The sequence below is a fragment of the Entelurus aequoreus genome, linkage group LG03 (genome assembly GCF_033978785.1).
Source record: "Entelurus aequoreus isolate RoL-2023_Sb linkage group LG03, RoL_Eaeq_v1.1, whole genome shotgun sequence".
Lineage (NCBI taxonomy): Eukaryota > Metazoa > Chordata > Actinopteri > Syngnathiformes > Syngnathidae > Entelurus > Entelurus aequoreus.
In genome coordinates, this window is record NC_084733.1 from 25773820 (window position 1) to 25797850 (window position 24031).

Genomic DNA, 24031 nt, shown 5'->3' on the forward strand with positions numbered 1-24031 from the left:
AAGACACGTCACCCTTGCTCCTGATGGCTGCTGGTTAGCGCCTTGCATGGCAGCTCCCGCCATCAGTGTGTGAATGGGTGAATGTGGAAATAGTGTCAAAGCGCTTTGAGTACCTTGAAGGTAGAAAAGCGCTATACAAGTATAACCCATTTATTATATAACTCATTTACGCTCATCAAAGCTCTGAGAATTATGCTCATGTTTTTATGGGTCCATCTGGTGGTTAAAGGGTACAATTACAATAAAACTATATTTTCTTGTTTTTCAATGGGAAATAATTAGATTATTTCGATTTTCATGAAAAAAGTATAATACACCAGGATTACAATCCGTTAATGGGAGTCAATGGAGCCAAAAGAGTTCCTAAGAGAAAGTGTGTATACTTGAGTTATATCCTATTCTAATAACGTTGCAATCGAAATTACAATGCAGTTCTATTAAAAAAAATCTTGTGGGGCAAAACCCCTGGTCACATTTCAGACCACTTACCTTCTAATTTAACAATCATAACACATAAGAAACACAAACCCATAATGCCCGTTTTGGGATTTAGGGGTGCACAAGGGTTAAGCAATAGTTTGGCCGCAACGCTTCCAAAAGACTGGAATGCTAAGCTGAAATCAGCCATTATTGATTTTGTCATAGTTCTGATGTTTTCCATTTCAATATCAGTAAAGACTGTGAAACATGCGGGGCGTTTTTATAGTATAGCATATTGTTGTAGCGCTCATGTGAATGTGCCATGTGACGACACTGCACTGCCATATTGATGTAAAAGCATCCATGGTGCCATTCTGTGTTTATCAATCAATGTTTATTTATATAGCCCTAAATCACAAGTGTCTCAAAGGGCTGTACAAGCCACAACGACATCCTCGGTACAGAGCCCACATACGGGCAAGGAAAAACTCGTTTATTACATGGAAAGAAAATCTGTTTTTGTTATCAATACGATTGTCAACATACTGTGAGTTGTTATTTTTTGCCTGAATAAAACCATGAAATGCTACCAGGTGTGTGTATTGAGTTTACAAAAATAAAGCATCATCAAAAATACAGACCACATACACCAGGGGTATTAATATTGTTATACAGCGGGGCTTCTTTGAATAAGACAAAGATTTGTTTTTCCATACATCCACCTATTTTCTACCGCTTGTCCTTCTCAGGGTCACGGGGAGAGATATGTTTTTATGAAATAAAAATATTGGAGAAAATCAGTACAAAGTTAGAATTGTTTTAAGGAAACAAATAAATCTCGTAAATAATTTATATCATTTGATCTGCTACATAGAGGTCTGACGTGGAAAAGAAATTGAGTCTTTTGAAGTTATTTTAAATGAATGATGAGAACAGATTTATATGTTTGACTGTCTATCTGTGTTGACCCTTTGATGACGTGGGATAGGCTCCAGCACCCCCCGCACCCCCGAGAGGGACAAGCGGTAGAAAATGGATGGATAACTATACAAAACCCAACACCAGTGAAGTTGGCACGTTGTGTAAATTGTAAATAAACACAGAATACAATGATTTGCAAATCCTTTTCAACTTATATTCAATTGAATAGACTGCAAATACAAGGTATTTTATGTTCGAACTGAGAAACACAATTTTTTTTTTGCAAATAATCGATAACTTAGAATTGAATGGCAGCAACACATTGCAGAAAAGTTGGCACAGGGGTATTTTTACCACTGTGTTTCAAGGCCTTTCCTTTTAACAACACTCAGTAAACATTTGGGAACTGAGACCAATTTTTGAAGCTTCTCAGGTGGAATTATTTCCCATTCTTGCTTGATGTACAGCTTAAGTTGCTCAACAGTTCTGGGCCTCAGTTTCTTCGTATTTTACGCTTCATATTGCGCCACACATTTTCAAAGGGAGACAGGTCTGGACTACAGGCAGGCCAGTCTAGTACCCGCACTCTTTTACTATGAAGCCACGCTGTTGTAACACGTGGCTTGACGTTGTCTTGTTAAAATAAGCAGGGGAGTCCATGAAAAAGATGTTGCTTGGATGGCAACATACGTTGCTCCAAAACCTGTATGTACCTTTCAGCATTAATGGCGCCTTCACAGATGTGTAAGTTAACCATGCTTTGGGCACTAATACACCCCCATACCATCACAGATGTTGTCTTTTCAACTTTGTGCCTATAACAATCTGGATGGTTCTTTTCCTCGATGGTCCAGAGGACACGATGTCCAGTTTCCAAAAAAAAAAATTTCAAATGTAGACTCATCAGACCACAGACCACTTTTCCACTTTGCATCAGTCCATCTTAGATGAGCTCGGAACCCAGCAAAGCTGGCGGTGTGTCTATAGGTGTTGTTGATAAATGGCTTTCGCTTTGCATAGTAGAGTTTTAACTTGCACTTACATATGTAGCGACAAACTGTAGTTACTAACAGTGTTTTTTTAAGTGTTCCTGAGCCCGTGTGGTGATATCCTTTACACGCCAATGTCTATTTTTGATGCAGTACAGCCTGAGGGATCGAATGTCGCGGGCATTCATTGTAGGTTTTCAGCCTTGCCGCTTACGTGCATTGATTTCTCCAGATTCTCTGAACCTTTTGATGATATTCCAGACCGTAGATGCTGAAATCCTTAAATTCCTTGCAATCGCTCATTGAGAAATGTTGTTCTTAAACTGTTCGACAATTTGCTCAAGCATTTGTTGACAAAGTGGTGACCCTCACCCCATTCTTGTTTGTGAATGACTGAGCATTTCATGGAAGTTGCTTTTATACCCAATCATGGCACCCACCTATTCCCAATTAGCCTGTTCACCTGTGGGATGTTCCAAATAAGTGTTTGATGAGCATTCCTCAACTTTCTCAGTCTTTTTTGCCACATGTGCCAGCTTTTTTGAAACATGTTGCAGGCATCAAATTCCAAATGAGCTAATATTTGCAAAAAACAACAAAGTTTACCAAATCGAATGTTAGGGATCTTGTCTTTGCAGTCTATTCAATTGAATATAGGTTGAAAAGGATTTGCAAATCATTGTATTGTTTTTATTTACGATGTACACAACATGCAAACTTCACTGATTTTGGTTTTTGTACATATATACATTTTAGTCTTACTTATTATTTGTGTATTTTTCTGTATTGTCAAGTGAAGTGAAGTGAATTATATTTACATAGACGGCAAGGTTTCCCTAAACTGACAAGATACTTGTGGCGGTGGGGCCGTGGTCATGGCTGTGGTCACATGATGTCATTGAGTAATTGGAATAAATTTACTAGGATTTTCTTTAAAAAGACTCAAAAAATGTATAATACATTTAAAACAAATCTGTTATATTTTAATTAGTATTAACTTGTATTAACTAGTATTAACAATTGTTTTTTTATCGGTTTGCCATATTTTCAATTCAATTGTTTGTTGAGATTTTTTTCAAGTGTTTACAGACTTTTAATGATTTTTTTATAAAAAACAACTAGCAACAAATTTAGCATCTTCTTCTGGTGTTATTATAAAATTTACTCGTGTTTAGAGACTCTACTTCTGTCCCTCGATGTCCCTGACAAAAGAAGAGCACTGCAGCGAGCATGATGTCACACTTGCTTGCCGTTGTTGCTCTAGTTGGACTTTCTCTTCTTAAAAGCAATCACTGTCCTCTTTTGTAGTTGGCTGTGTGAGGGTATATCAGCAATATACATAAAAACCACGTCCACATTCACTCCAGACAATGGCGTGCGTTTTGTTTACCTACGGTTTTGGCAGCACTGTTTTTGGTCTGTCTTTATTCAGTGGTCAAGTTTTCGGTACATCACTAGTCAATAGTGCGCAAATAATAGGCTATATATTTAAAATTCATACTGTAACGACCAGCTAATGTTAATGTTTTATGTGTCCGTGTGGTTTGTAAACACATCGTCCGTGCCTGAAAGGTGATTGGTGGAGAATGTGGAAGTAGTGTTGTGTGTCTGGGGAAGCGCAGACTCACGAGACGAAAGTGTTTGCGTGGGAGGTAAAACCTGTTGGAATTGTGCCATTTGTTATCAAAAGATTGGTAATAAAAGTTAAAAATAGTGTCGGACTTTGTGTGATTTATTTTGTGGGCTACAATAAATTGTTACTTTAATTTGTTTTCAAGTTTTTTCAAGGTGTGGCAGTAATAAAAATGCCGGGGCGCCGCGCCAAATTCAATTACATTAAGGAGAAACCCTTGAGTGGGTAAAGTGTCTTGCCCAAGGACACAGCGGCAGCGACTCGGACGGCGGAAGCTGGAATCGAACCTGGAAACTTCAAGTTGCTGGCACTACTGCTTTACCATCTGAACCACGCCGCCCAAATGCTCGTGTGAGTTTTTTTTCTAGGTGAGGGAAATTTCAAAAACAACAATTTCACTGTCTAAGCATAGTGATATGGCACCGTGTTTGCAATAAAAACCTAACAAAAATAAAAGTGACAATATTTCAGAATAATTTCCACCAATACATTATATTAGTGAATTATTAAACTATATTGACCCACTTCTTACCTTATAAATGTTAACAGTGATAGTGTCATTGATAATAAACAGATACAAAATGTATATATATCTTGATAACAATTAAGCCAGGCTTTTGAACGGCTCAAGATCGGGTATTCTCAGAAAATGTGCACGCAAACTGTAAAGATTTGACACTACTGAGCATGCGCACGCTCTCACATCAATGCTAAAGGTTTCCTCAAACTAAATAACCATAGCAATTAACGTAAAAAAACGTTGCTACATTGTGGTTATTTTCAGAAATATTTTACATACCAGGAAATAAACCAAACAATACAAACGGTATTAACCTAAAATGCATGGCTGATTGTTGGTCATACTGTATGGTGACATAATGAATGTCGACAAGTATTTTGACAAGCTCATATATGAATAATAAAAACAAGATGGCCGACTTCCTGTTTGTTTTCAGGTATGGGTTCTTCAGACTTTTATGTGCATCCTGTCATGATAGACGTCTTCGGTGATGTTTCTGTCGATACATGAAACTGGTGGAAGGGGCTAGTTTGTAGTTATTTTAAAGGTGGTGCTAGAGAGCCAATTTTAACATTTAATTTTCGGGAAACCCAAAATATAAAATGTTTTGCCATACCTAATGCGCCTGCAAAATTTGGAGACTTTTCGTAAATATTAAGGGCCTCATAAGGCGTTGAAACCAAGATAATAATATTAAAAATAATAATACAAATATTTTTTTTAAAACACACCAATTTCAATAGGGCCCTTGGGGTGCTCTAAATCCCACCTGCAGTTCTTGCTCCGCTGCTTGGGCCCTAACAACAAAAGCATTTGTTCCACGACCTATTTCAGAGATTTTCTAAAAATGTCATCAACATATGTCCATTACTTATGTGGTTAACTATCGGATTACGCAACTGGTTGCATTTTTTTTTTTTAAAGCAGCACATTTTTTCCAGAACACGACTACTTTCAAATAAACACAAATCCCTTCTCTACTAAACAGGTAATGAATACCACTGGTAATTATTTGCTATCAACCAAATTTTCAATCATATTTTTACTACGTATTCCCCCGGTAATTCTCAAACATTGTAAGTACCACTATCACCCTCCATCCATTCATCCATTTCTACCGCTTGTCCCTTTCGGGCAGTGGCGGGCCGTGCGTTTCTCATCTAGGCCTTGAGTGATGTCCTACTTAAATAATTACCTCTCAAGATACCATAATTTATAATATTAATAATAAATGATTAGATTTTATATCGCGCTTTTCTATTATTACATACTCAAAGCGCTCACAGAGAAGTGGGAACCCATCATTCATTCACACCTGGTGGTGGTAAGCTACATATGGAGCCACAGCTGCCCTGGGGTAGACTGACGGAAGCGAGGCTGCCAGTATGCGCCTACGGCCCCTCTGACCACCACCTATCATTCACTCATCATTCATTCACCAGTGTGAGCGGCACCAGGGGTAAGGGTGAAGTGTCCTGCCCAAAGACACAACGGCAGCGATTTGGATGTCAAGAGGCGGGGAGCGAACCTGCAACCCTCAGGTTTCTGGCACGGCCGCTCTACCCACTACGCCATACCACCCCATAATTTATGTCGCCACATGACCACGGCTTGTAAAATACTATACAGAAACACATTTGCACACCACTGCGTATTGAATCAACTCAATTTGTCACTAGTGTACAAAAAGGGCTATTTTTTGGCGCATTTCAAAATCAATAAACCCGCATCGGATGTGGTAGTCAAAACAAAAATAATTGTAAAAAACATATTGAATGTGAAAAAACATATTTGAACTCACAATACCGCTCGTAGTTGGTTGATTTGAGTGGAAGTGGCAGGCAAACCGTTATATTTGCGACCTAATCAACGTTTTGCTCTGCTACTTTGTTGGTTAAAAAAGTGAGTACCGCTCATTTCTCTGCTGTATGGCTCCGGTGCCACTTTCTGCTTTCGTAAATCACAACTTGTGATTGGATACCTGGGAGTGACAAGTGAGTATCCAGTCAATTCAACATAAGGCTACAGTCAACAACTTGTGATCTGATCAGCTATCGCAACTGTCTGTTTACTGAATGTCCTCCGTTCGTTAAACTGCACAGCCGCCACCGCTTTGTTTTTGTCAGAAGGCCTCCGTCAGAATTCATACAGCACTGGCAAGAAGCTAGCTGAATTCTGATTGGTTAAAAGAGCAACACTGGAGCCTAATATGACATGAAGAGAATATGATGAATACTTGTATATATTTATGGAAAGTCAATTAAAAATAAAATAACTTTTATTAATTAATGATCATGATTTATGTTTGGCCAGCAGAGAAGGTCTTACTGGCCCTGACAGCACACCTCTGCTTTCGGGGTCGCAGGGGGTGTTGGAGCCTATCCCAGCTGCATTCGGGCGGTAGGCGGGGTACACCGTGGACAAGTCGCCACATCATCGCAGGGCCAATACAGATAGACAACATTCACACTCATTCACACATTAGGGCCAATTTAGTGTAACCACCACAAAAATGATTTCCAAGTCCTACTGTTTTGTGGCTTGTACAAGCCATCCATCCATCCATCCATTCATTCATTTTCTACCGCTTGTCCCTTTCGGAGGTGGCGGGGGTGCTGGAGCCTATCTCAGCTGCATTCAAGCGGGAGGCGGGGGTACACCCTTATGGAAGTAGAATTGTCTCACATCAACTTATATACATATATATCAATATGATATTAATACATATGCATATAGTAATAAATATACAAATACAAATGTGGTATACAAATAAATAAATAAGGCAAGCAGCACGGTGGAACAGGGGTTAGTTCATGTGCCTCACAATACGAAGGTCCTGAGTAGTCCTGAGTTCAATCCCGGGCTCGGGATCTTTCTGTGTGGAGTTTGCATGTTCTCCCTGTGACTGCGGGGGTTCCCTCCGGGTACTCCGGCTTCCTCCCACCTCCAAAGACATGCACCTGGGGATAGGTTGATTGGCAACACTAAATTTGCCCTAGTGCAGTGGTTCTTAACCTTGGTGGAGGTACCGAACCCCACCAGTTTCATATGCGCATTCACCGAACCCTTCTTTAGTGAAAAATAAAATGTTTTTTTTTTTCTTTCAAAACCAATACAAATGTGTTTTTTTTACTGGTGCAGAAAATGAACCGTGGATGAACATCACCTTGTTCAAAGAACAAAACCAAGACAGCATGAACTCAGAACAAATTACACACATGCAAATCAGTGTGACTTCTGCTGTTGCCTTTGAGAGACCTGTTTAGATATGCATAGCTTCACCTTGGCAAGTGCCACTCTTATGTCATTTTCACAGCAAGGTCTGTTCCTTTTCTTCGTTTTTATGTCCAGCACCCTTGAAAAGGATTGCTCGCAAAGACTGGGGGTATCAATAATTCGCCGATAGGGAGAAGTTTTTATTTACACGATGAGTCGGGTGTGTCTTGACCTCCGCGGCGGAGGCTCCGCCGAACCCCTGAGGCCGACTCACCGAACCCAGGTTAAGAACCACTGCCCTAGTGTGTGAATGTGAGTGTGAATGTTGTCCATCTGTGTTGGCCCTGTGATGAGGTGGTGATTTGTCCAGGGTGTACGCCACCTTCCGCCTGAATGCAGCTGAGATAGCCTCCAGCACCCCCCGCGACCCCGAACGGGACAAGCGGTAGAAAATGGATGGAAGTCGCCACCTCAACACAGATAAACAGACAACATTCACACACAATGGCCAATTTAGTGTTATCCATCCATCCATCCATTTTCTACAGCTTGTCCCTTTCGGGGGTGCTGGAGCCTATCTCAGCTGCATTCGGGCGGTAGGCGGGGTACACCCTGGACAAGTCGCCACCTCATCGCAGGGCCAACACAGATAGACAGACAACATTCACACACTAAGGTCAATTTAGTGTTGCCACCACAACAATTATTTCAAAGTCCTACTGCTTTGTGGCTTGTACAAGCGTTTTGTGCAATACTGCTCTCTTGTGGAAGGAAACTTGCCTTCATTATCAACTCAATTTGGCGTAGTAGCGCTGTGGCTCCTCCAGTGTCGGTCCGTGTCGTCACAAAAAAAGCACCTTTTAAAAAAAAAAAGAAGAAACTAAGACTTGACGTCAGGCATTAAAGAACTGTTTTTCAGACGTTGCATCGCCACCGTCATCGTCCCCCTCTGAACGTGCTCTGTACTACATGGCCCAGAATGCATTGCAGTGAGGTCACGCGTGACGTCACTAGGGGGGGGGGGAGAGATAGCTTGTGGTATCAAAAACAAGCAGCTGAGTTACGTTGGCTAAGCTAGCTCTGCTATCTCAACGGCAGTCAGCCCGCAGCTGGCTGCTCGCTTCCTCAACTTTTGCAACTCAACTGCCACGATTATAACACGAACGACCTTTTTTTTTTTAAAAAAAGGGTAAGTTTGTTTTTGTCGAAGTCCACCTTGTCGCGTAATCCACTGCCAAGGAGTAGCTAAAGCTATCGGCAGCTTTGTTTTCTTCTGTTATTAGTGGCTCGCCAGGACGCTAACGTTAGCATGAGAGCACACATCTTAAAGCCTCAGCTGCGCAACATGATGATCATGTGCCGGATAAGCCACTTAATGTGTTTTGAGAAATCGAATTTAATCCGTTAAAGAGGACTCACCTCACTTAACGACTTTAAACACATGACAGTTTAACCTCCTCTCACTCTTTTAACAGTTTGAAGCAATGGCGTGTGGAGCTACCCTGAAGAGGAGCATGGATTTCGATCCGCTCATGAGCCCGGCTTCCCCCAAAAGACGACGGTGTGTGCCCGTGACTCCGTCGTCCTCATCCCCCAGGAAGTATCTGAGTTTGGAGCCCTCGCCCTTCGGGGAGTCGTCGTCCAGACTGAGCGCAGGTAATCTTTAACACTGGCAAAGTTGAACACTCGAGGCCTTAGCAACCTGTTGTTCAACCTCGTTAAAACGACCCAAAAAAAACTCCTGAATGTGTCGATTCCCGATCCATTATGTGCTTTCGTCCCACTAGAACAAATCCTCAACAGCATCAAGCAAGAGTACAAACGCATACAAAAGAGGAAGCATCTAGATGCTGGAGGCTACCAGCCAGCAGACTGCTGCTGCTCTCCAGAATCTCCACCGCAGTCCACCATGTCAGGTTGGTCAAATATACACTTTACTATATTAGTAAAGTGAATTATATTTATATAGCGCTCTTTCCTCAATCAATCAATCAATCGTTTATTTATATAGCCCTAAATCACTAGTGTTTCAAAGGGCCGCACAAGCCACGACGACATCCTCGGTACAGAGCCCACATAAGGGCAAGGAAAACACCCCAGTGGGACGTCGATGCAAATGACTATGAGAAACCTTGGAGAGGACGCATATGTGGGTAACCCACCCCCTTCTAGGGGAGACCGAAAGCAATGGATGTCGAGTGGGTCTGACATAATAATGTGAAAGTCCAGTCTATAGTGGATCCAACATATCAGCGCTTTACATTGTGAAACCCAATATCTTTAAGTTACATTTAAACCAGTGTGGGTGGCACTGGAAGAAGGTGGGTAAAGTGTCTTGCCCAAAGACACAACGGCATTGACTAGGATGGCGGAAGCGGGGATCAAACCTGCAACCCTGAAGTTGCTGGCATGGCCAGTCTACCAACCGAGCTATACCGCCCCAGTGTAACCGGTGGTCTTTTCCTCTGTGTTTTGTGTGGATTTTATGGAACACGACCCACACCATGGGTTGCTGCTCAGATGCACTTTACTGACTGATAATACAAAGAATACATCCATCCATTTTCTACCGCTTGTCCCTTTCGGGGTCGAGGGAGGTGCTGGAGTCTATCTTAGCTACATTCGGGCGGAAGGCGGGGTACACCCTGGACAAGTCTCCACCTCATCGCAGGGCCAACACAGATAGACAGACAACACTCACATTCACACACCTGGGCCAATTTTAGTGTTGCCAATCAACCTATCCCCAATTGTTGTCAATTTTGTTCTGCCATCGTCAAGCCCCTCTCCCGTTATCGTGGACAAACGGGCAGTTACGTACAACAGTGAAATTAAACATACCTGATAATACAAAGAATACAATACAACGAATACATTTGTTCTGACCCATCGTCAAGGCCCTACGCAAATATAATACAGAACATGAAAGTAAACTTTAAAGCTCATAACGAGACAATACGCTTTTCTGTCGTCGCGTGGACAAAAGGGATGTAGGAAGGCATGTCCGACGCATATAAAAAGACAGGTGTCACAACAATTATTGCAGGAGGAGGGACAACGAGACATTGGTTCCACATTGACAAAAAAATCAAACAACCTTAAGGTATTTACATGTAGCTTACACATTTTGTGTAATTATAATAATAATAAAACAAATTATTTACATTACATAATTGACCCTGTTACATTGGTACCTATTTATTATTTTCTAGTGTAGTTTAAAATGAACTATTATGTCTTGGATGCCAAAACGGATTACAAAGCTCAATAGGACCACTTTCCTCTGAGCTTTTTGTGATTAAACCACCATTTCTTCTTTGAACCAATATTTGACTTGACAGACTGTACGAACTGTAACTTTGAATAGTGTAGTCTTTGACATGAGGCTGGAACAGATTGCATTAACAGCGGCTTTACAAAGCCAGCCAATGACGATACATTTAGTGACATCTAAACCGCTTCATAATCGCACAAACCGAACAAGTGGGCCAACAATGATACCGTAGCCTCCATATACAGTAACTGAAAAGCCAGCTTCTGTCATCTGCACCATCTAAAATGTTGACCAATGTGGATGCAGTCAATGACATATAAGCCCCCCCAAAGACCGAACGAACAGCTAACCAAGATTGATACCATTGCCCGCCTAATGACTGAATCAACAGTAACTTAAAAGCCAGCTAAACTGGGTGTGGTCATTTACATGTAGACTGCCCAATGACAGCAGGAACACCAACTAGGGCTGCACGAACAATTGACTTTAAATGGTAATCTGATTATTTCAGTATGACAATGTAAAAGAAAAAACAAAAGCGTTAAATTTTCCTCTCTATCATGCCTCGCTCCTTCCTGCGTGAGTGCTCTCCAGACACATGGCATTTCCCATGTATTAATGTGTGACCAAATATAAAATTTGCCCTACCACAAATGGAAAATCTGGCGCTTCTGGTTCGCCCTCGCTCATACATAAATTGTAATGGAACTGTGGCGGTATGTATCGCAACGCCGCTTCAACGCACCTGCTTTGCCAAAGAATAAGACATAGCTGAAAGGATCTGTGTTGCCAATTTTGTGGCTTAGGTGATACCATTGGCGTTGTTAGGCCTATTTTAGGGGGGCTGAAGCCCCCCTAAAATGTTCTTAAGCCCCCCTAAATTATGTAGTGTAAAAAAAAAAAAAAAAATGCAATTTTTTTTTTTTTTTTTTTACAAATACATTAAGATAAAAGATTAAAGTACCAATGATTGTCACACACACACTAGATGTGGTGAGTGTGTGACAATCATTGGTACTTTAATCTTTAATCTTAATGTATTTGCCGACATATTCATTATAAAGTGGCCCGAATATGAGTTTAAATACATAATCATATAACCTTGTCATTATTCAATCAGTTTCCCCTCACTTCATAGCGTAAGGTAGAGAGCCCCTTTAGTGCGTCAGGATCCAATCCATTCCACTTGTTCATATAGAAAATGCCCACATCACTCAAAATCCAGTCCGCATTTTCTCTGCGACCTTGCTTGTGGTCCTTGGACTTGTTCATATAGAAAATGCCCACATCACTCAAAATCTAGTCCGCATTTTCTCTGCGACCTTGCTTGCGGTCCTGCAGGTGTACGAAGTACATTAGCACACAGCTAACTTACAATTGTAAATAATTTAATTTTTAAGTTTTGTGTTTCTTGTAGAATCTATTTAAAGTAATATACTTTAGCCTATTGTTAAAATAATGAAAAAAACATCATTAAATATATTTGTTTTATTGTATTGTTACATTAATAGCTGTTGTATTATTATAGGATGGCTTGTTAAACATTTCATAGGATTTTCAGAGGGTGGAAAAACCAAGACATTTGATATAAAATGTAAAATGAATAAATACATAAAAAGAAAAAAAATGGTTAAAAGCCATCGTCCCAGGGAGCATTTAATTTTGTCCCGTGCATTTTTTTTTACCGTCCCCGGGACGACGGGACTACGTTAATCTCAAGCCCTGGAAGTTACATTTTATTGTTTGCATTATTTGTTTCAGCATTGCACTTTGAAGATGGTCCCTCAGCGCTTTGACAGCTTTGGCTCTTTTTCAGATCAGCAGACAGTCGACTCTTAAGTCTTTCTTATTTACAGTATATATAAAAGTTTCTAATTTCTATTCAGACTTCCATATATATTTAATTTCCTTAACGGCTTGCCATAATATATATATATATATATATATATATATATATATATATATATATATATATATATATATATATATATATATATATATATATTATATACAAGCCAAATTATCCCGATCCAGATATTACTTTAATTCAAGTAATTAAGTAATATTTCCAGGGCTTGAATTTACAACCATTTTAGTCACATATGTGCCCAAAATGTAATCTGTGCAACTTCAAAATATTTGATAACAAACAATTATTGTATTGTGAGCTAAAGTGGTGGCATTAGCCTCTATGTTGTGAATGAATAACATAGAGGCTAATGCCATGACTTTCATTGTGTTTCAGTGTATCTTGAAGGATCATGCAAGTCATTGTTTCTTGTTGATGCTGTAAACAAAATGTCACTGTGCAAACCCAGGTTTGTTGTTGTACTGAATACAGATTGAAAATAAACCCACTGAAATAATAATAATAATGATTAATTTCCAAGTCTTTGTTAGCCGTTTGTGAAGTTTTGTGCTCGTGCGCTACGTTCGCTCGCATCCTGTGCTAAGCCCCCCCTGTCCTTAAAAGCTAGTGACGCCCCTGGGTGATACGTATAGCAAGTAGAGGTATGTATTTAAGGTAAAAGAGAAGTGTCTTGTATCGTACATTTATTAGGTCATAGTGGGACGGCGTGGCGAAGTTAGTAGAGTGGCTGTGCCAGCAATCGGAGGGTTGCTGGTTACTGGTTACTGGGGTTCAATCCCCACCTTCTACCATCCTAGTCATGTCCGTTGTGTCCTTGGGCAAGACACTTCACCCTTGCTCCTGATGGCTGCTGGTTAGCGCCTTGCATGGCAGCTCCCGCCATCAGTGTGTGAATGGGTGAATGTGGAAATACTGTCAAAGCGCTTTGAGTACCTTGAAGGTAGAAAAGCGCTATAGTATAACCCATTTAATCAAATACAAGCGATCACAAAAAGAGAAGTATTCGCGACTCAAGCAAAGGTCCGCCTCCACAAGCCCACAGAGTGTGCTTCCTGTTTTTTGCAGTTTTAATGGGGCCAAATTTAGCCTTCTCAAATTCCAAACGGCTCGTTTGGAGCATGTTTGGAATTTGAGACTTTAGTGACATATTTTGTAGGGGCGTAACGGTTAATCAATGTATCGATTTATATTCCTTAGGTTAAACTACATCGATCTGTGTTCGGCAAGTTTACCTTCTGGAAGATAGGTATTAATCCAAAATAGTTTTAAAAGGAAATTGATACATTTTATCAATACTAGTAAAAGGAAAACACTGGATTTAAGAACGGCAGACTTTATATAAAGTTTAAAATGTTTAATAATAAGGATGTTAAATGTTATTCAAGTCCTGTCAGCCCGCTGTCTGTGGCGTCATCGCCATCAGTCATCAAAACAATGGCGAATAGCTACAGTGGTCAAACCCCTGCTCATAAAGCTGAAGAGATTTGGTTGCACTTAATTTGTTATGTTTATTTTGTATTTGTATTATTTCTGTCAAAACGGTAAAAATGGAAAGGACTGTAAACCCACTGTTAATTCAACCTGAATAGATGTTGGTTGCACTTTATTTTTGATGTTAAAATGTTATGATTTTATGTTGGAAAACAGCAAAAGTAGCAGGTAAATCTACCGCTAAAATGGTGGTTATTGTACTTATTGAACATTTAAGTATTGAAAATGAGAGAAGAAAATGTTTCCTCTTGTCAAATCAACCTGAGGTGTTTGTTGCACTTTTTTCAGATAAGATTTGAATGCATTAGCCATTATTTGTTGTTTACTTGTTTGTGTGTATCCATAATTAATTCATACCTAATGCCATCATAAGAAATAACAGGAATAAAGGAAACTTCACCTACAGTATCCAGTATTTCACAGTTACACTGGTTGATTTTTTTTTTTGTTGCTAAAAAGTAATCGTTTCGGATCGTATCGTTTTAAACAAACTAATATCTTTCCTGAATCGTATCGGCGACCACAAATTCTCAATCTAATTGTTGTTCAAACGAATCTTTAACCCTTAATATTTTGCCTTGGTAAGGTCAACAGCTATCCCCATTTATGGTAGGTTTACCCAAAGAGCTTTGTGCGAGTCCACCATTTTTATTCAGTTATAGTCCAAAGTTGTAGTCAATTAGTTTATTTTTCTTTATCCTCTTGTTGGCTCGTACCTGCACATGCATGCTAAAATCCTCTGTTGTTGCCATTTCTAATAAAAAGTAGCATGTAGTTGTAACTTATCTGTTACTAGACTCAATATGGAAGCGCTAAAATGTAAAATATGGCGGACGGGATGGTGTTGCAGCCGAGTGGGGCTTGGCCTTGAGGAGGACTTTGGCACGTAAATAAGACCACCCACAAAACGGTGCATTCTGAAGAGACAGTCTGAAAGCGGTTTAAAGATGGTCCGTAAAATCTAAACAAAATTTTGACCAAAGAACCACCATTACATGTTATGTAGACCACTAGGAAATGTTTTATATGTTGTAAAAGTAAAAGAACAATCCTTGGTATGTCGATGGCCCACTGATCTTATGAACCATGACTAACAATACAGTCATTGACATAATCGCATTAATAGTGATTTTTGGCAATGGCTAGAGTGGTCCAATGACTGGGTAGTCATTAAGTGTTGATGAAAACTTCTGGAGAGCGGGGCTTAAACAAATGCGAGCCGTGATGACAATATATTTAGGGCTGTCCACAGGTTTAACACAATCTTTTTAACGGGCGATTAATGCGAACACTTCCTGTTTGCCCCTTTAGCCGTAGAGGGGGAACTTGGCTGCAGTTCACTTGCTACCAATAAGCCACAAGCGAGCAGAAATAGACAAAAGAAAGTCTACTTTATCAAAATATCAGGTTGAAAGCCATGGAAAGTTGTTCTCCAGACAAGAAAAGACTATTTTTCGCCGTGAGAAGAGGCGACATCCCTGCAGCAAACGCCTGCTTCGCGCGTCGCGTCGTTCTAGAGGTGGGTGGTACTTCACTTCCATGTTCAGATTACAGTTAAGGCGCAGTGATAACTTAACATTTAGATTATTACTGTGACTGATTTAGTGAGTACGACATCATAAAATCTCAACAGAAATGAAAGGATGTCGAAAGGAGTTTTTTTTTATTATTACAAGCAGACATCAAAACATTGATTCGACACCAACACATGTCAAGACACTTTCTCAAACCAATCACACACTTTTCTGGCTTCAAAATAAAAGTGCTACGCTATACATCCGGTTTAACTATGTTTAGGGTTTCTCCTTAATGTACGGCTTCAAATTAACTGCCATACATAACAAAATAAAGTAATGTATTGTAGCATCCAGGAGAAAACAAAGTCTGACACTGTTTTTAGCTTTTATGGCCGATGTTATGCTAACAATGGGCCCAATTCCAACAAGTATTTCCTCCGTGCACACATGTCTGCCTCCGTGCTTCACTCAGACACACAATACTTGGTCATTCTCCGCCGACACAGTGCGTTCAGACCAGAGGTGGGACCAAGTCATTGTTTTGCAAGTCACAAGTAAGTCTCAAGTCTTTGCCCTCAAGTCCGAGTCAAGTCTCGAGTCAAGACAGGCAAGTCCCGAGTCAAGTCCAAAGTCAAGACTGGAAAGTCTCAAGTCAAGTCCCAAGTCCTGCATTTTGAGTTTCGAGTCCTTTCAAGTCCTTTTAACTACAGACTAATATATTAACACAGATTGTGTATGTTTTTCAAATGCTGTATTTATTTATTAAAACAAGTGCATTTTAAATTGCAGGAAAGAAAATTGTGCTGACATTGCACTTTATAATAGCACTATTAACCAGTCATTTTAAACATTTGACTCATTCCTTTACAGAATAAACACATTTGAAAAATAAAGTGCAACTGTACTTATTTGTACAAAAGTGTTAACATTGAAAAAACATGACATATAACATAACAAAAAGGTTGTACTTTTTATATGTCAGGGCCATATGCTGCATTGCATTTGCAAAAGACCAAACTGGCCAAGAGTCTGTCAGTCATTTGTGCACGATGGGGGCGTAGTATGATGCCACCATGGCTGAAAACTCGCTCCACTGGAGCACTGGAGGCAGGCACTGCCAAGACTCTCATGGCCACTCGGAACAGTGAAGGAAGAGTCTTCATGTTCAATGCCCAGAACAAAAGGGCATTCTGTCCTTCAGCTATGTCAAGGTAGTGACTTAGCTGTAGTGCTGGAGTAGTCCCAACATCCTTCTTCTGTCTCTTGTGGTAAGCAGCAAACAGCCCTTCTCCTTCTCCAAGGTCCCCTTGCTCTTTTTCATCAACAAGAGGCGCAGGTTGCTCAGTCTCTGCAGCATCTTGCAGGATCAATTCTGGTAAACATGTAAAAACAATAGCAGAAACAAGAGACCTTATTACCATTTGTGTTGGTGATGCAGTGTGCTAGACTGAAATACTTAGTTATTGCTGCAGTCAGTTAGATCAGATTGAGGGAAAAAGTTACATTAGACTCAGTTACATTTACCTTTAACCTGTTGTGCCACCTCTGCCTTGACATCACGACTGACCAGCACATGGGGCTCCACCCACAACAGAGAAAAGGCTGGATCCAAGACAGCTGCTTTGAGGTAGACTGGATCTGAAAAGGGAGCAGTGATCCCATCTTGTGTCCTGGCCATTTTCACATTGATGAAGATTCCAAGAAATCTTTTGTTCAGGGATGTCTGGAGACTTCTGACCAGGCCGCTCAGAAAACAGACCAGAGGCTTCAGTTTCTCAAGGTGGTGGTTGAGGGACAAGATGGATGGAACAACAGCACTGATTGTGATGACCTTTTCCCCCTGTGTCAAATCAGTTGCTTCTCCAAATGGCTTCAAGATGTCCACCAAATCTTTCAACAGATTCCACTCCCGTGCTGTGAATGACAACTCCCTGTGCCCAGCCTTTTCTAGAACAGCACAGAGCCTTACATGATTGCACTGGAGAACAGCCTTCGCTTGCCTCAGTGTTGAGTTCCATCTTGTGTTGACTGCAGCAGGGATGCCTTTCTGTTCCCCAAATTCAGCATCAAACACATCTTTGAATGTTGTGCTTGTGTGCAGCAGTGAGCTGAGTTTAGATAACTTCGAAAGAGAAGGAGATACCACTTTTGTTTCTTTCAAACCATCTCCCACCACCAGCTGAAGAGTGTGTGCTAAACAGTGCAAGCGCTTTTTCTTTGCCATAGCAACATCTACCGTTTGCTGATCTTCCACGGTTAAATCACACCAGAGCTCAGGGTCATCCAGATGATCTCCATCATCGTCATCCTCTTGTTCACTGGGGAAGCACACAGTGAATGCTTTTCGCATGTTAGCAGCATTGTCACTAATAATGTAGTCCAGTTTAGCTTTAATGTTGTATTCATCACATATAGCCTCAAATTTGTCACAGATTCGTTCAGCTGTATGTGAGCCTTTGAAGCGCTCACAAGCCAAGAGATTGGACTTGAGCTGTATCCTCTCTGCCTTTGTCCATCCAGTGCACAGTGACACCGAGGAATCCCCTCATCTTTCGGTCAGACCAAATGTCGACAGTCACTGAAACATGGTCAGTGTGGCTCAATTGAGTTTTTAATTTTGATCGTCTTTCTTCAGTGAGGTTCTCTGTTTTTGATGTCAGTGTTCTGCGACACACTGGGGTGTACTTGCTGTCAAGTACTGTCAGAAAGTGGTGAAAACTCTTGTTTTCCACAATAGACGGGGGCAAGTTGCAATCAATAATCAAGTCAGACAGTATTGCATTGGTGATAGCTTTCTGCTGTGGATGAGTCATACTGTAATGCCCGACACGATTGTCCAGGAACTGCGAGATTGAAGGCTGTTGTGGTCCATTTGTGATGCTTTTGTTCATCAGGTATTCTTGAAATCTGTAAGCATATTAAACATGTCAGAAAATCCCTTATAGCCACATATGAAAAGTACTGAAACTACTCTTTATTACTCATATTATTAATATCAATCTCAACAGTGTGTGTGTGTGGTAAACATTAGGTTACAGTTGCTGCACTAGTCATGTATTTTAAAACTTATTTCGAGTTGAAGGGATAGTTCGGGATTTGTGAAGTGGGGTTGTATGAGGGACTACACGGAAAATGGCGGGCAACCCACTCACAATAGAGAGAAGTAGACAGGCTATCAGCACACGACTTAGGCTTTACATTGCTGTGGATGGGGTCAGCAGCTATTGATTGATTGAAACTTTTATTAGTAGGTTGCACAGTACAGTACATATTCCGTACAATTGACCACTAAATGGTAACACCCGAATACGTTTTTCAACTGGTTAAGTCGGGGTCCACGTTAATCAATTCATGGTACAAATATATACTATCAGCATAATACAGTCATCACACAAGTTAATAATTGGAGTATATACATTGAATTATTTACATTATGTAAATTTGTATTTTATTTTTTTGTCATTAAAAAATACAATCATGTGTGCTTACGGACTGTATCCCTGCAGACTATTGATCTATATTGATGTAAAATGTAGGAACCAGAAATATTAATAACAGAAATAAACAACCCTTTTGTGCGAATGAGTGTGAATGATTGTGCCAATTAGTGTAAATGGGGGAGGGAGGTTTTTTGGGTTGGTGCACTAATTGTAAGTGTATCTTGTGTTTTTTTATGTTGATTTGATTTTTTTTTTTTTTTTAACTTTTTTTTTTTAACTTTTATTTCTTGTGCGGCCCGGTACCAATCGATCCACGGATTGGTACCGGGCCACGGCCCGGTGGTTGGGGACCACTGAGGTAAACAACCAGCAGTATGTCGGAAAGCTAGCTAAAACGGTACACATATTCATAATATAGTATACATTTTAACTGACCTTTATTTTACTATTTTTGACTTTTTTTAGGTGGCTAAAATACGCGGTGCTGCTGACCGCCGTCTAACGTTACGTTACTTTGTGTGATATATTGACTAACGTAACCCTGCTTAAAAAAATCACTGAACAAAAAGTATGAATAAGGTAGTGAACTACAACAGATTCCCGTGTTTGCAATAATGTTATAACGTTAGCAGTGAGTTTACAGCCTCACTGATTTAACTTCACAGCAAATAAAAGTCACGTTACTTAGCCAATGAACGTTAGCTTACATTCAAAACTTACCGTTCTTTGTGCAACTTCAAATGTCGGACGAAGTTGGAAGTTGTTGCCTCTCCATCAGCAATTTTCGAACCGCATGTGTTGCATACTGCAAACCGTTTTGTGTTGACCACCTCGTAATTTTTATACCCAAACAAAATTATTTTAGGTATCATTTTTTGTTCACTGGCGTGTGGTTTGGACATTTCTTCATCGGTTTTCCTGCAATTTGATTGGATGAATGCTGTGGGACGAAAACAACGTAGATCAAATTTGATTGGCTATTGTACTGAGAGCACACACGCTTGACACGCAGCACACACGCTGACACACGCAAAGCTGATAGACAAGTACACAATGAAAAATACGAAGCGCTCCCGAATAACTTTTTAATCTTTGGGTTTTGGGGAAAGTAGCAAGTCATGTCAAGTCAAAAAGCTCAAGTCCAAGTGAAGTCACAAGTCAATGATGTTAAAGTCTAAGTCGAGTTGCAAGTCTTTTTACATTTTGTCAAGTCGAGTCTAAAGTCATCAAATTCATGACTCGAGTCCAAGTCATGTGACTCGAGTCCACACCTCTGGTTCAGACCATGGGAAAATGACCACCATAACACACTAACATACACAATAACACCAGCCATGCGCACAGGGTTGTCTGGAGCAGAGGCAGGGTGTCCACGCTGTGGACGTACCCTAATATATTTTAGATATACCCGCGGACAGCGATCTTCACAATTTAAGATGACACTGGCAGCTTTTAATGCGAGAAAGGCTCCCAGCAACACGAAGCAAGTGTGACGTCAAGCTCTCTGCAGCGCTTTTCTCCACGGCTATGGCGCGACGGAATTTAAATAGTCTCTAAACAGGAGTAGAGTCACCAATAACACTAAAAATAGATGCTAGATTTTTTGCCAATTGTTTATTACAGAAACAAATCAAAGGATTGGAGAAATCTCAAAAGATAATCTCAACAAAGTACATTGTACAATAAGCAGCAATAATTTAAAAAAAGAACAAAACTGTAAAATATATGTTGATACTATACTTAACAGATTTGTTTTAAATGTATATTCCCATTTGTGTGCCTAAAGAATATATGCATCACAGCAAATCATGCTACGACGTCATATCGACCACGCCCCCGCCGCCACAGATATTTTGGCAATTTAGGGGAAATCCTGACATTAACAAAATAAAAATCTTACATTACGATCATGCTTTGTCAGAGATGTTTTGTGATGTTGTTCTGTGATATTTGCACCTAAATAAATGCTAGTACATCAGTTTAGGAATATGGGGTTGGGGGATTTTTCTGGCTGGCTGAAATATAGTGCAAATTATTTTATAACATGTTCTGGTTGAGTGCTCAATCACAGAATGATTAGCAGGCTCAATATTAAACTGTATTAATAGAGAAGGTTAAAACATTGTCATGCAGCAATATGAAGTCACCCTCCGTGAAAAAGTTCTGTCTATGGTACACTTAATGATGAAAATTTATACCAATCCGTGATTAACTTTGAGTTAACTACGAACAAAATGTGATTAATTGCGATTTAGATATTTTAAGTGTTTGGCAGTACTAAAAATAATACATGCTAAACATTTCATACAGGCCAGGGAAAAACTGAAGTGTCCACAGCAAGGCGGGTATGCATTGTAACACTATCAGCTTCCCTATTGGTAACTTGTAACATTATGTATTAAAAGAAGTGATATGAATGTATAAGTGCACTACACACACTTACAATAATGATGCTTGTTTGTCATTTGCAGCGACGTCCTCTGGAGGCAGTTCTCCGTCGAGGAAAGAGCAGCCGCTATTTACCCTCAAACAAGTCGGGATGATCTGTGAACGCTTGCTGAAAGAAAGGGAAGAGAAGGTCCGGGAGGAGTATGAGGAGACCATGACTTCCAAACTGGCAGGTTGGTAGCGTCGCAATAATGTTGAAGTCATCCCTAATGCTGCTCACAAGAGGAATACTTGCAAGGTCTGGGAGTTGCTGCTGTGACGACTGTTATTATTCTGCATTTCAATCATTGTTCATTAAGTTATCATTAGGGGTTTGTTTATTTCTAATAAAAGTGCTTGTTCTTGCAGAACAATACGACACTTTTGTGAAGTTCACGCACGACCAGCTAATGCGTCGATTCGGCGAACAACCTGCAAGCTGTAAGTCGTATCTCTCTGGCTCCATAAGATTCCCACATTCCAGTCCCGCAGGGGAAAGTTTAAAGTTACACATCTGCTTTCTTAACTGTTATTTCATCGGCCTTTCTTCTCCAGATGTTTCCTGAGCGCACAGATCCTGTGACATCTCCGGGAAGGGGGGGAAAAAAACACTCAAAGCTCATCGTTGACGTGACAAGTTTCAGTTTATAGCTAGTTTAAATGAAACTTCTTTCTTACTGTGCCATATTTCTGTGGTTGGGCAAATGGTTGTAAACAACCCGGTGCTTCCCGATGTAAGCGGACCACCCCCCCAGTCTCCCTCCACCTGTGGTTGGTCCGTGTCCCAGATGTGCACGTGCTGACACTTCTCACACTTTTTGTGACGATTTCCCAGCATTCCAGGCTTCTCACTCTTCTGTTTGTTACGTGTAAATATGACAGAGCAGCGTAGTTTGCTGGTCAATCGTGGATGACCGTTAAAACCAGACGCTTGCGTCTCCTTTTTATATAATTAAGTACTTTAATTAGATTTTGGGGTTTTCTTCTCCTTCTCTCAACCAGTGTTTTATTTATTTTGATTTGTTTTACTTGTATCACTTTGAATCCATTGTACTTATCAGAAGAAAACAATAAAGGATCTTTTAATTTTAAAGCATGTTTATGAGCTTCCATTTTATTTACAGAAAATACATTAAGAGCTGGCCTTATGTACTTAATAAATGTAGACAATATAATAAATAGTTATCTTTCAAAGAAAGACTTGTTGACATTTGTGTTGTGTATAACGGCTAAATTTGCACCACTGATAGTAGAAATAGACAAAAAACATGTCAACTGCAGAGCATGCTTGTGATATTCAACTACATTGTTAGTCTCTCCTGTTCTGAGCTGAACTTGATGTTTTTTATGAACCTTTGGATCTGCTAGGGGGAGCGTTTTGGCCATGTTTGCAACGGAGACCAGCTGCTGGCTCTATGCCACACGGGAGTCCGCATGGAGAAACCAAAGGAAGAGACGCACGCAGCTGTGGAGCGTCTTGAGTCTTGTTGCTCATCTGCGTGGCCCGCATATTGGCCGGGGGCAGCCTAGGACGGAGACGGCTATCTTGGTTGCCTCTTTGGGTCTGTTCCTGTCTGGCCGTGTGGCCTTCCACCCCAGTGTACGGTGGTGTGGAGCACTGCAGAGGCCACCGCGGTGTACAGTATGTGATGTTGAAATGTGCTTTTGTTTTGTCGTTTGTCTATGAATGGTGCTATCGTATGTGCGCAATATGTAGTATTTATCACTATTTTGTTTTATTATTTTTGTAGCTGTATGTAGAAATGATGCAGCTGAATTGGCAGATAGTTGCATCAGCTCTGCTCTTTTAATGTCTTATGTCCTTAATGTTTCTTTTCAAGTGGGGTTTTTGTACCTGCACTGCAACCACAAAAATTCCCCATTGTGGGATGAATAAAGTCTATCCTATTCCCGGCCTGCCAGTTGAATAGCATTCTCTTAGGACATAACATTTGTGTTGTTTACATATTGAAGACTAGTCATTGGCCACCTTTCAGTCACTTTATGAAGTTATTGGTGTATATCTACAGCACATGTCAGTTCATAAAAGCCTGGGCTTGTTGACAGATTAACATTTAAAGAGACTTTGAATGCTGCTGATAAGGTAAAATGGGGAACTACAAAAAAATGTCAATTTGAACCACTGAAATGCAAGTCAGCATCCCCCCCACGTAAGTCGGGCCACATGGTCTGTCTTCTGCTTGGTGGACTTGATAAAGCCCAAAAATTCTAGCTCCGACACAGCTCGGATGAACCGAGCGCTAAACAATGATTAAGGAACTCAAAATAAGGATGTTCTTAAGATGGCGTGAA

The 24031-nt window shown here is 40.4% G+C and overlaps 2 protein-coding genes across 4 annotated transcripts in view; one reads left to right on the plus strand and one right to left on the minus strand.

The window, feature by feature from the left end:
* Nucleotides 1-8694: 8694 nt before the first annotated feature.
* On the plus strand, nt 8695-22811 carry LOC133646319 (akirin-2-like). The gene is made up of 6 exons (XM_062041556.1): nt 8695-8888; nt 9175-9355; nt 9487-9615; nt 21763-21912; nt 22088-22159; nt 22274-22811. The coding sequence occupies exons 2-6, from the start codon at nt 9184-9186 to the stop codon at nt 22282-22284; spliced, it is 534 nt and encodes a 177-aa protein (XP_061897540.1). The 5' UTR covers nt 8695-8888; nt 9175-9183; the 3' UTR covers nt 22285-22811.
* Nucleotides 16057-24031, minus strand: part of orc3 (origin recognition complex, subunit 3) — a 36716-nt gene continuing 28741 nt past the window's right edge. The window contains exons 20-22 of one of the 3 annotated variants that reach the window (XR_009825270.1): nt 21735-23979; nt 17376-18758; nt 16057-17223 (exon numbers count right to left, since the gene is read on the minus strand). Coding sequence is in view for 2 of the 3 variants with exons in the window: in XM_062041554.1 (XP_061897538.1) it covers nt 23874-23979 (106 nt within the window). In the remaining variant the exon portion in view is untranslated. Of the gene's footprint in view, nt 17224-17375; nt 18759-20797; nt 23980-24031 lie in introns of those variants that run through there. The other 2 variants (XM_062041554.1, XM_062041555.1) reach the window with 2 other exon arrangements.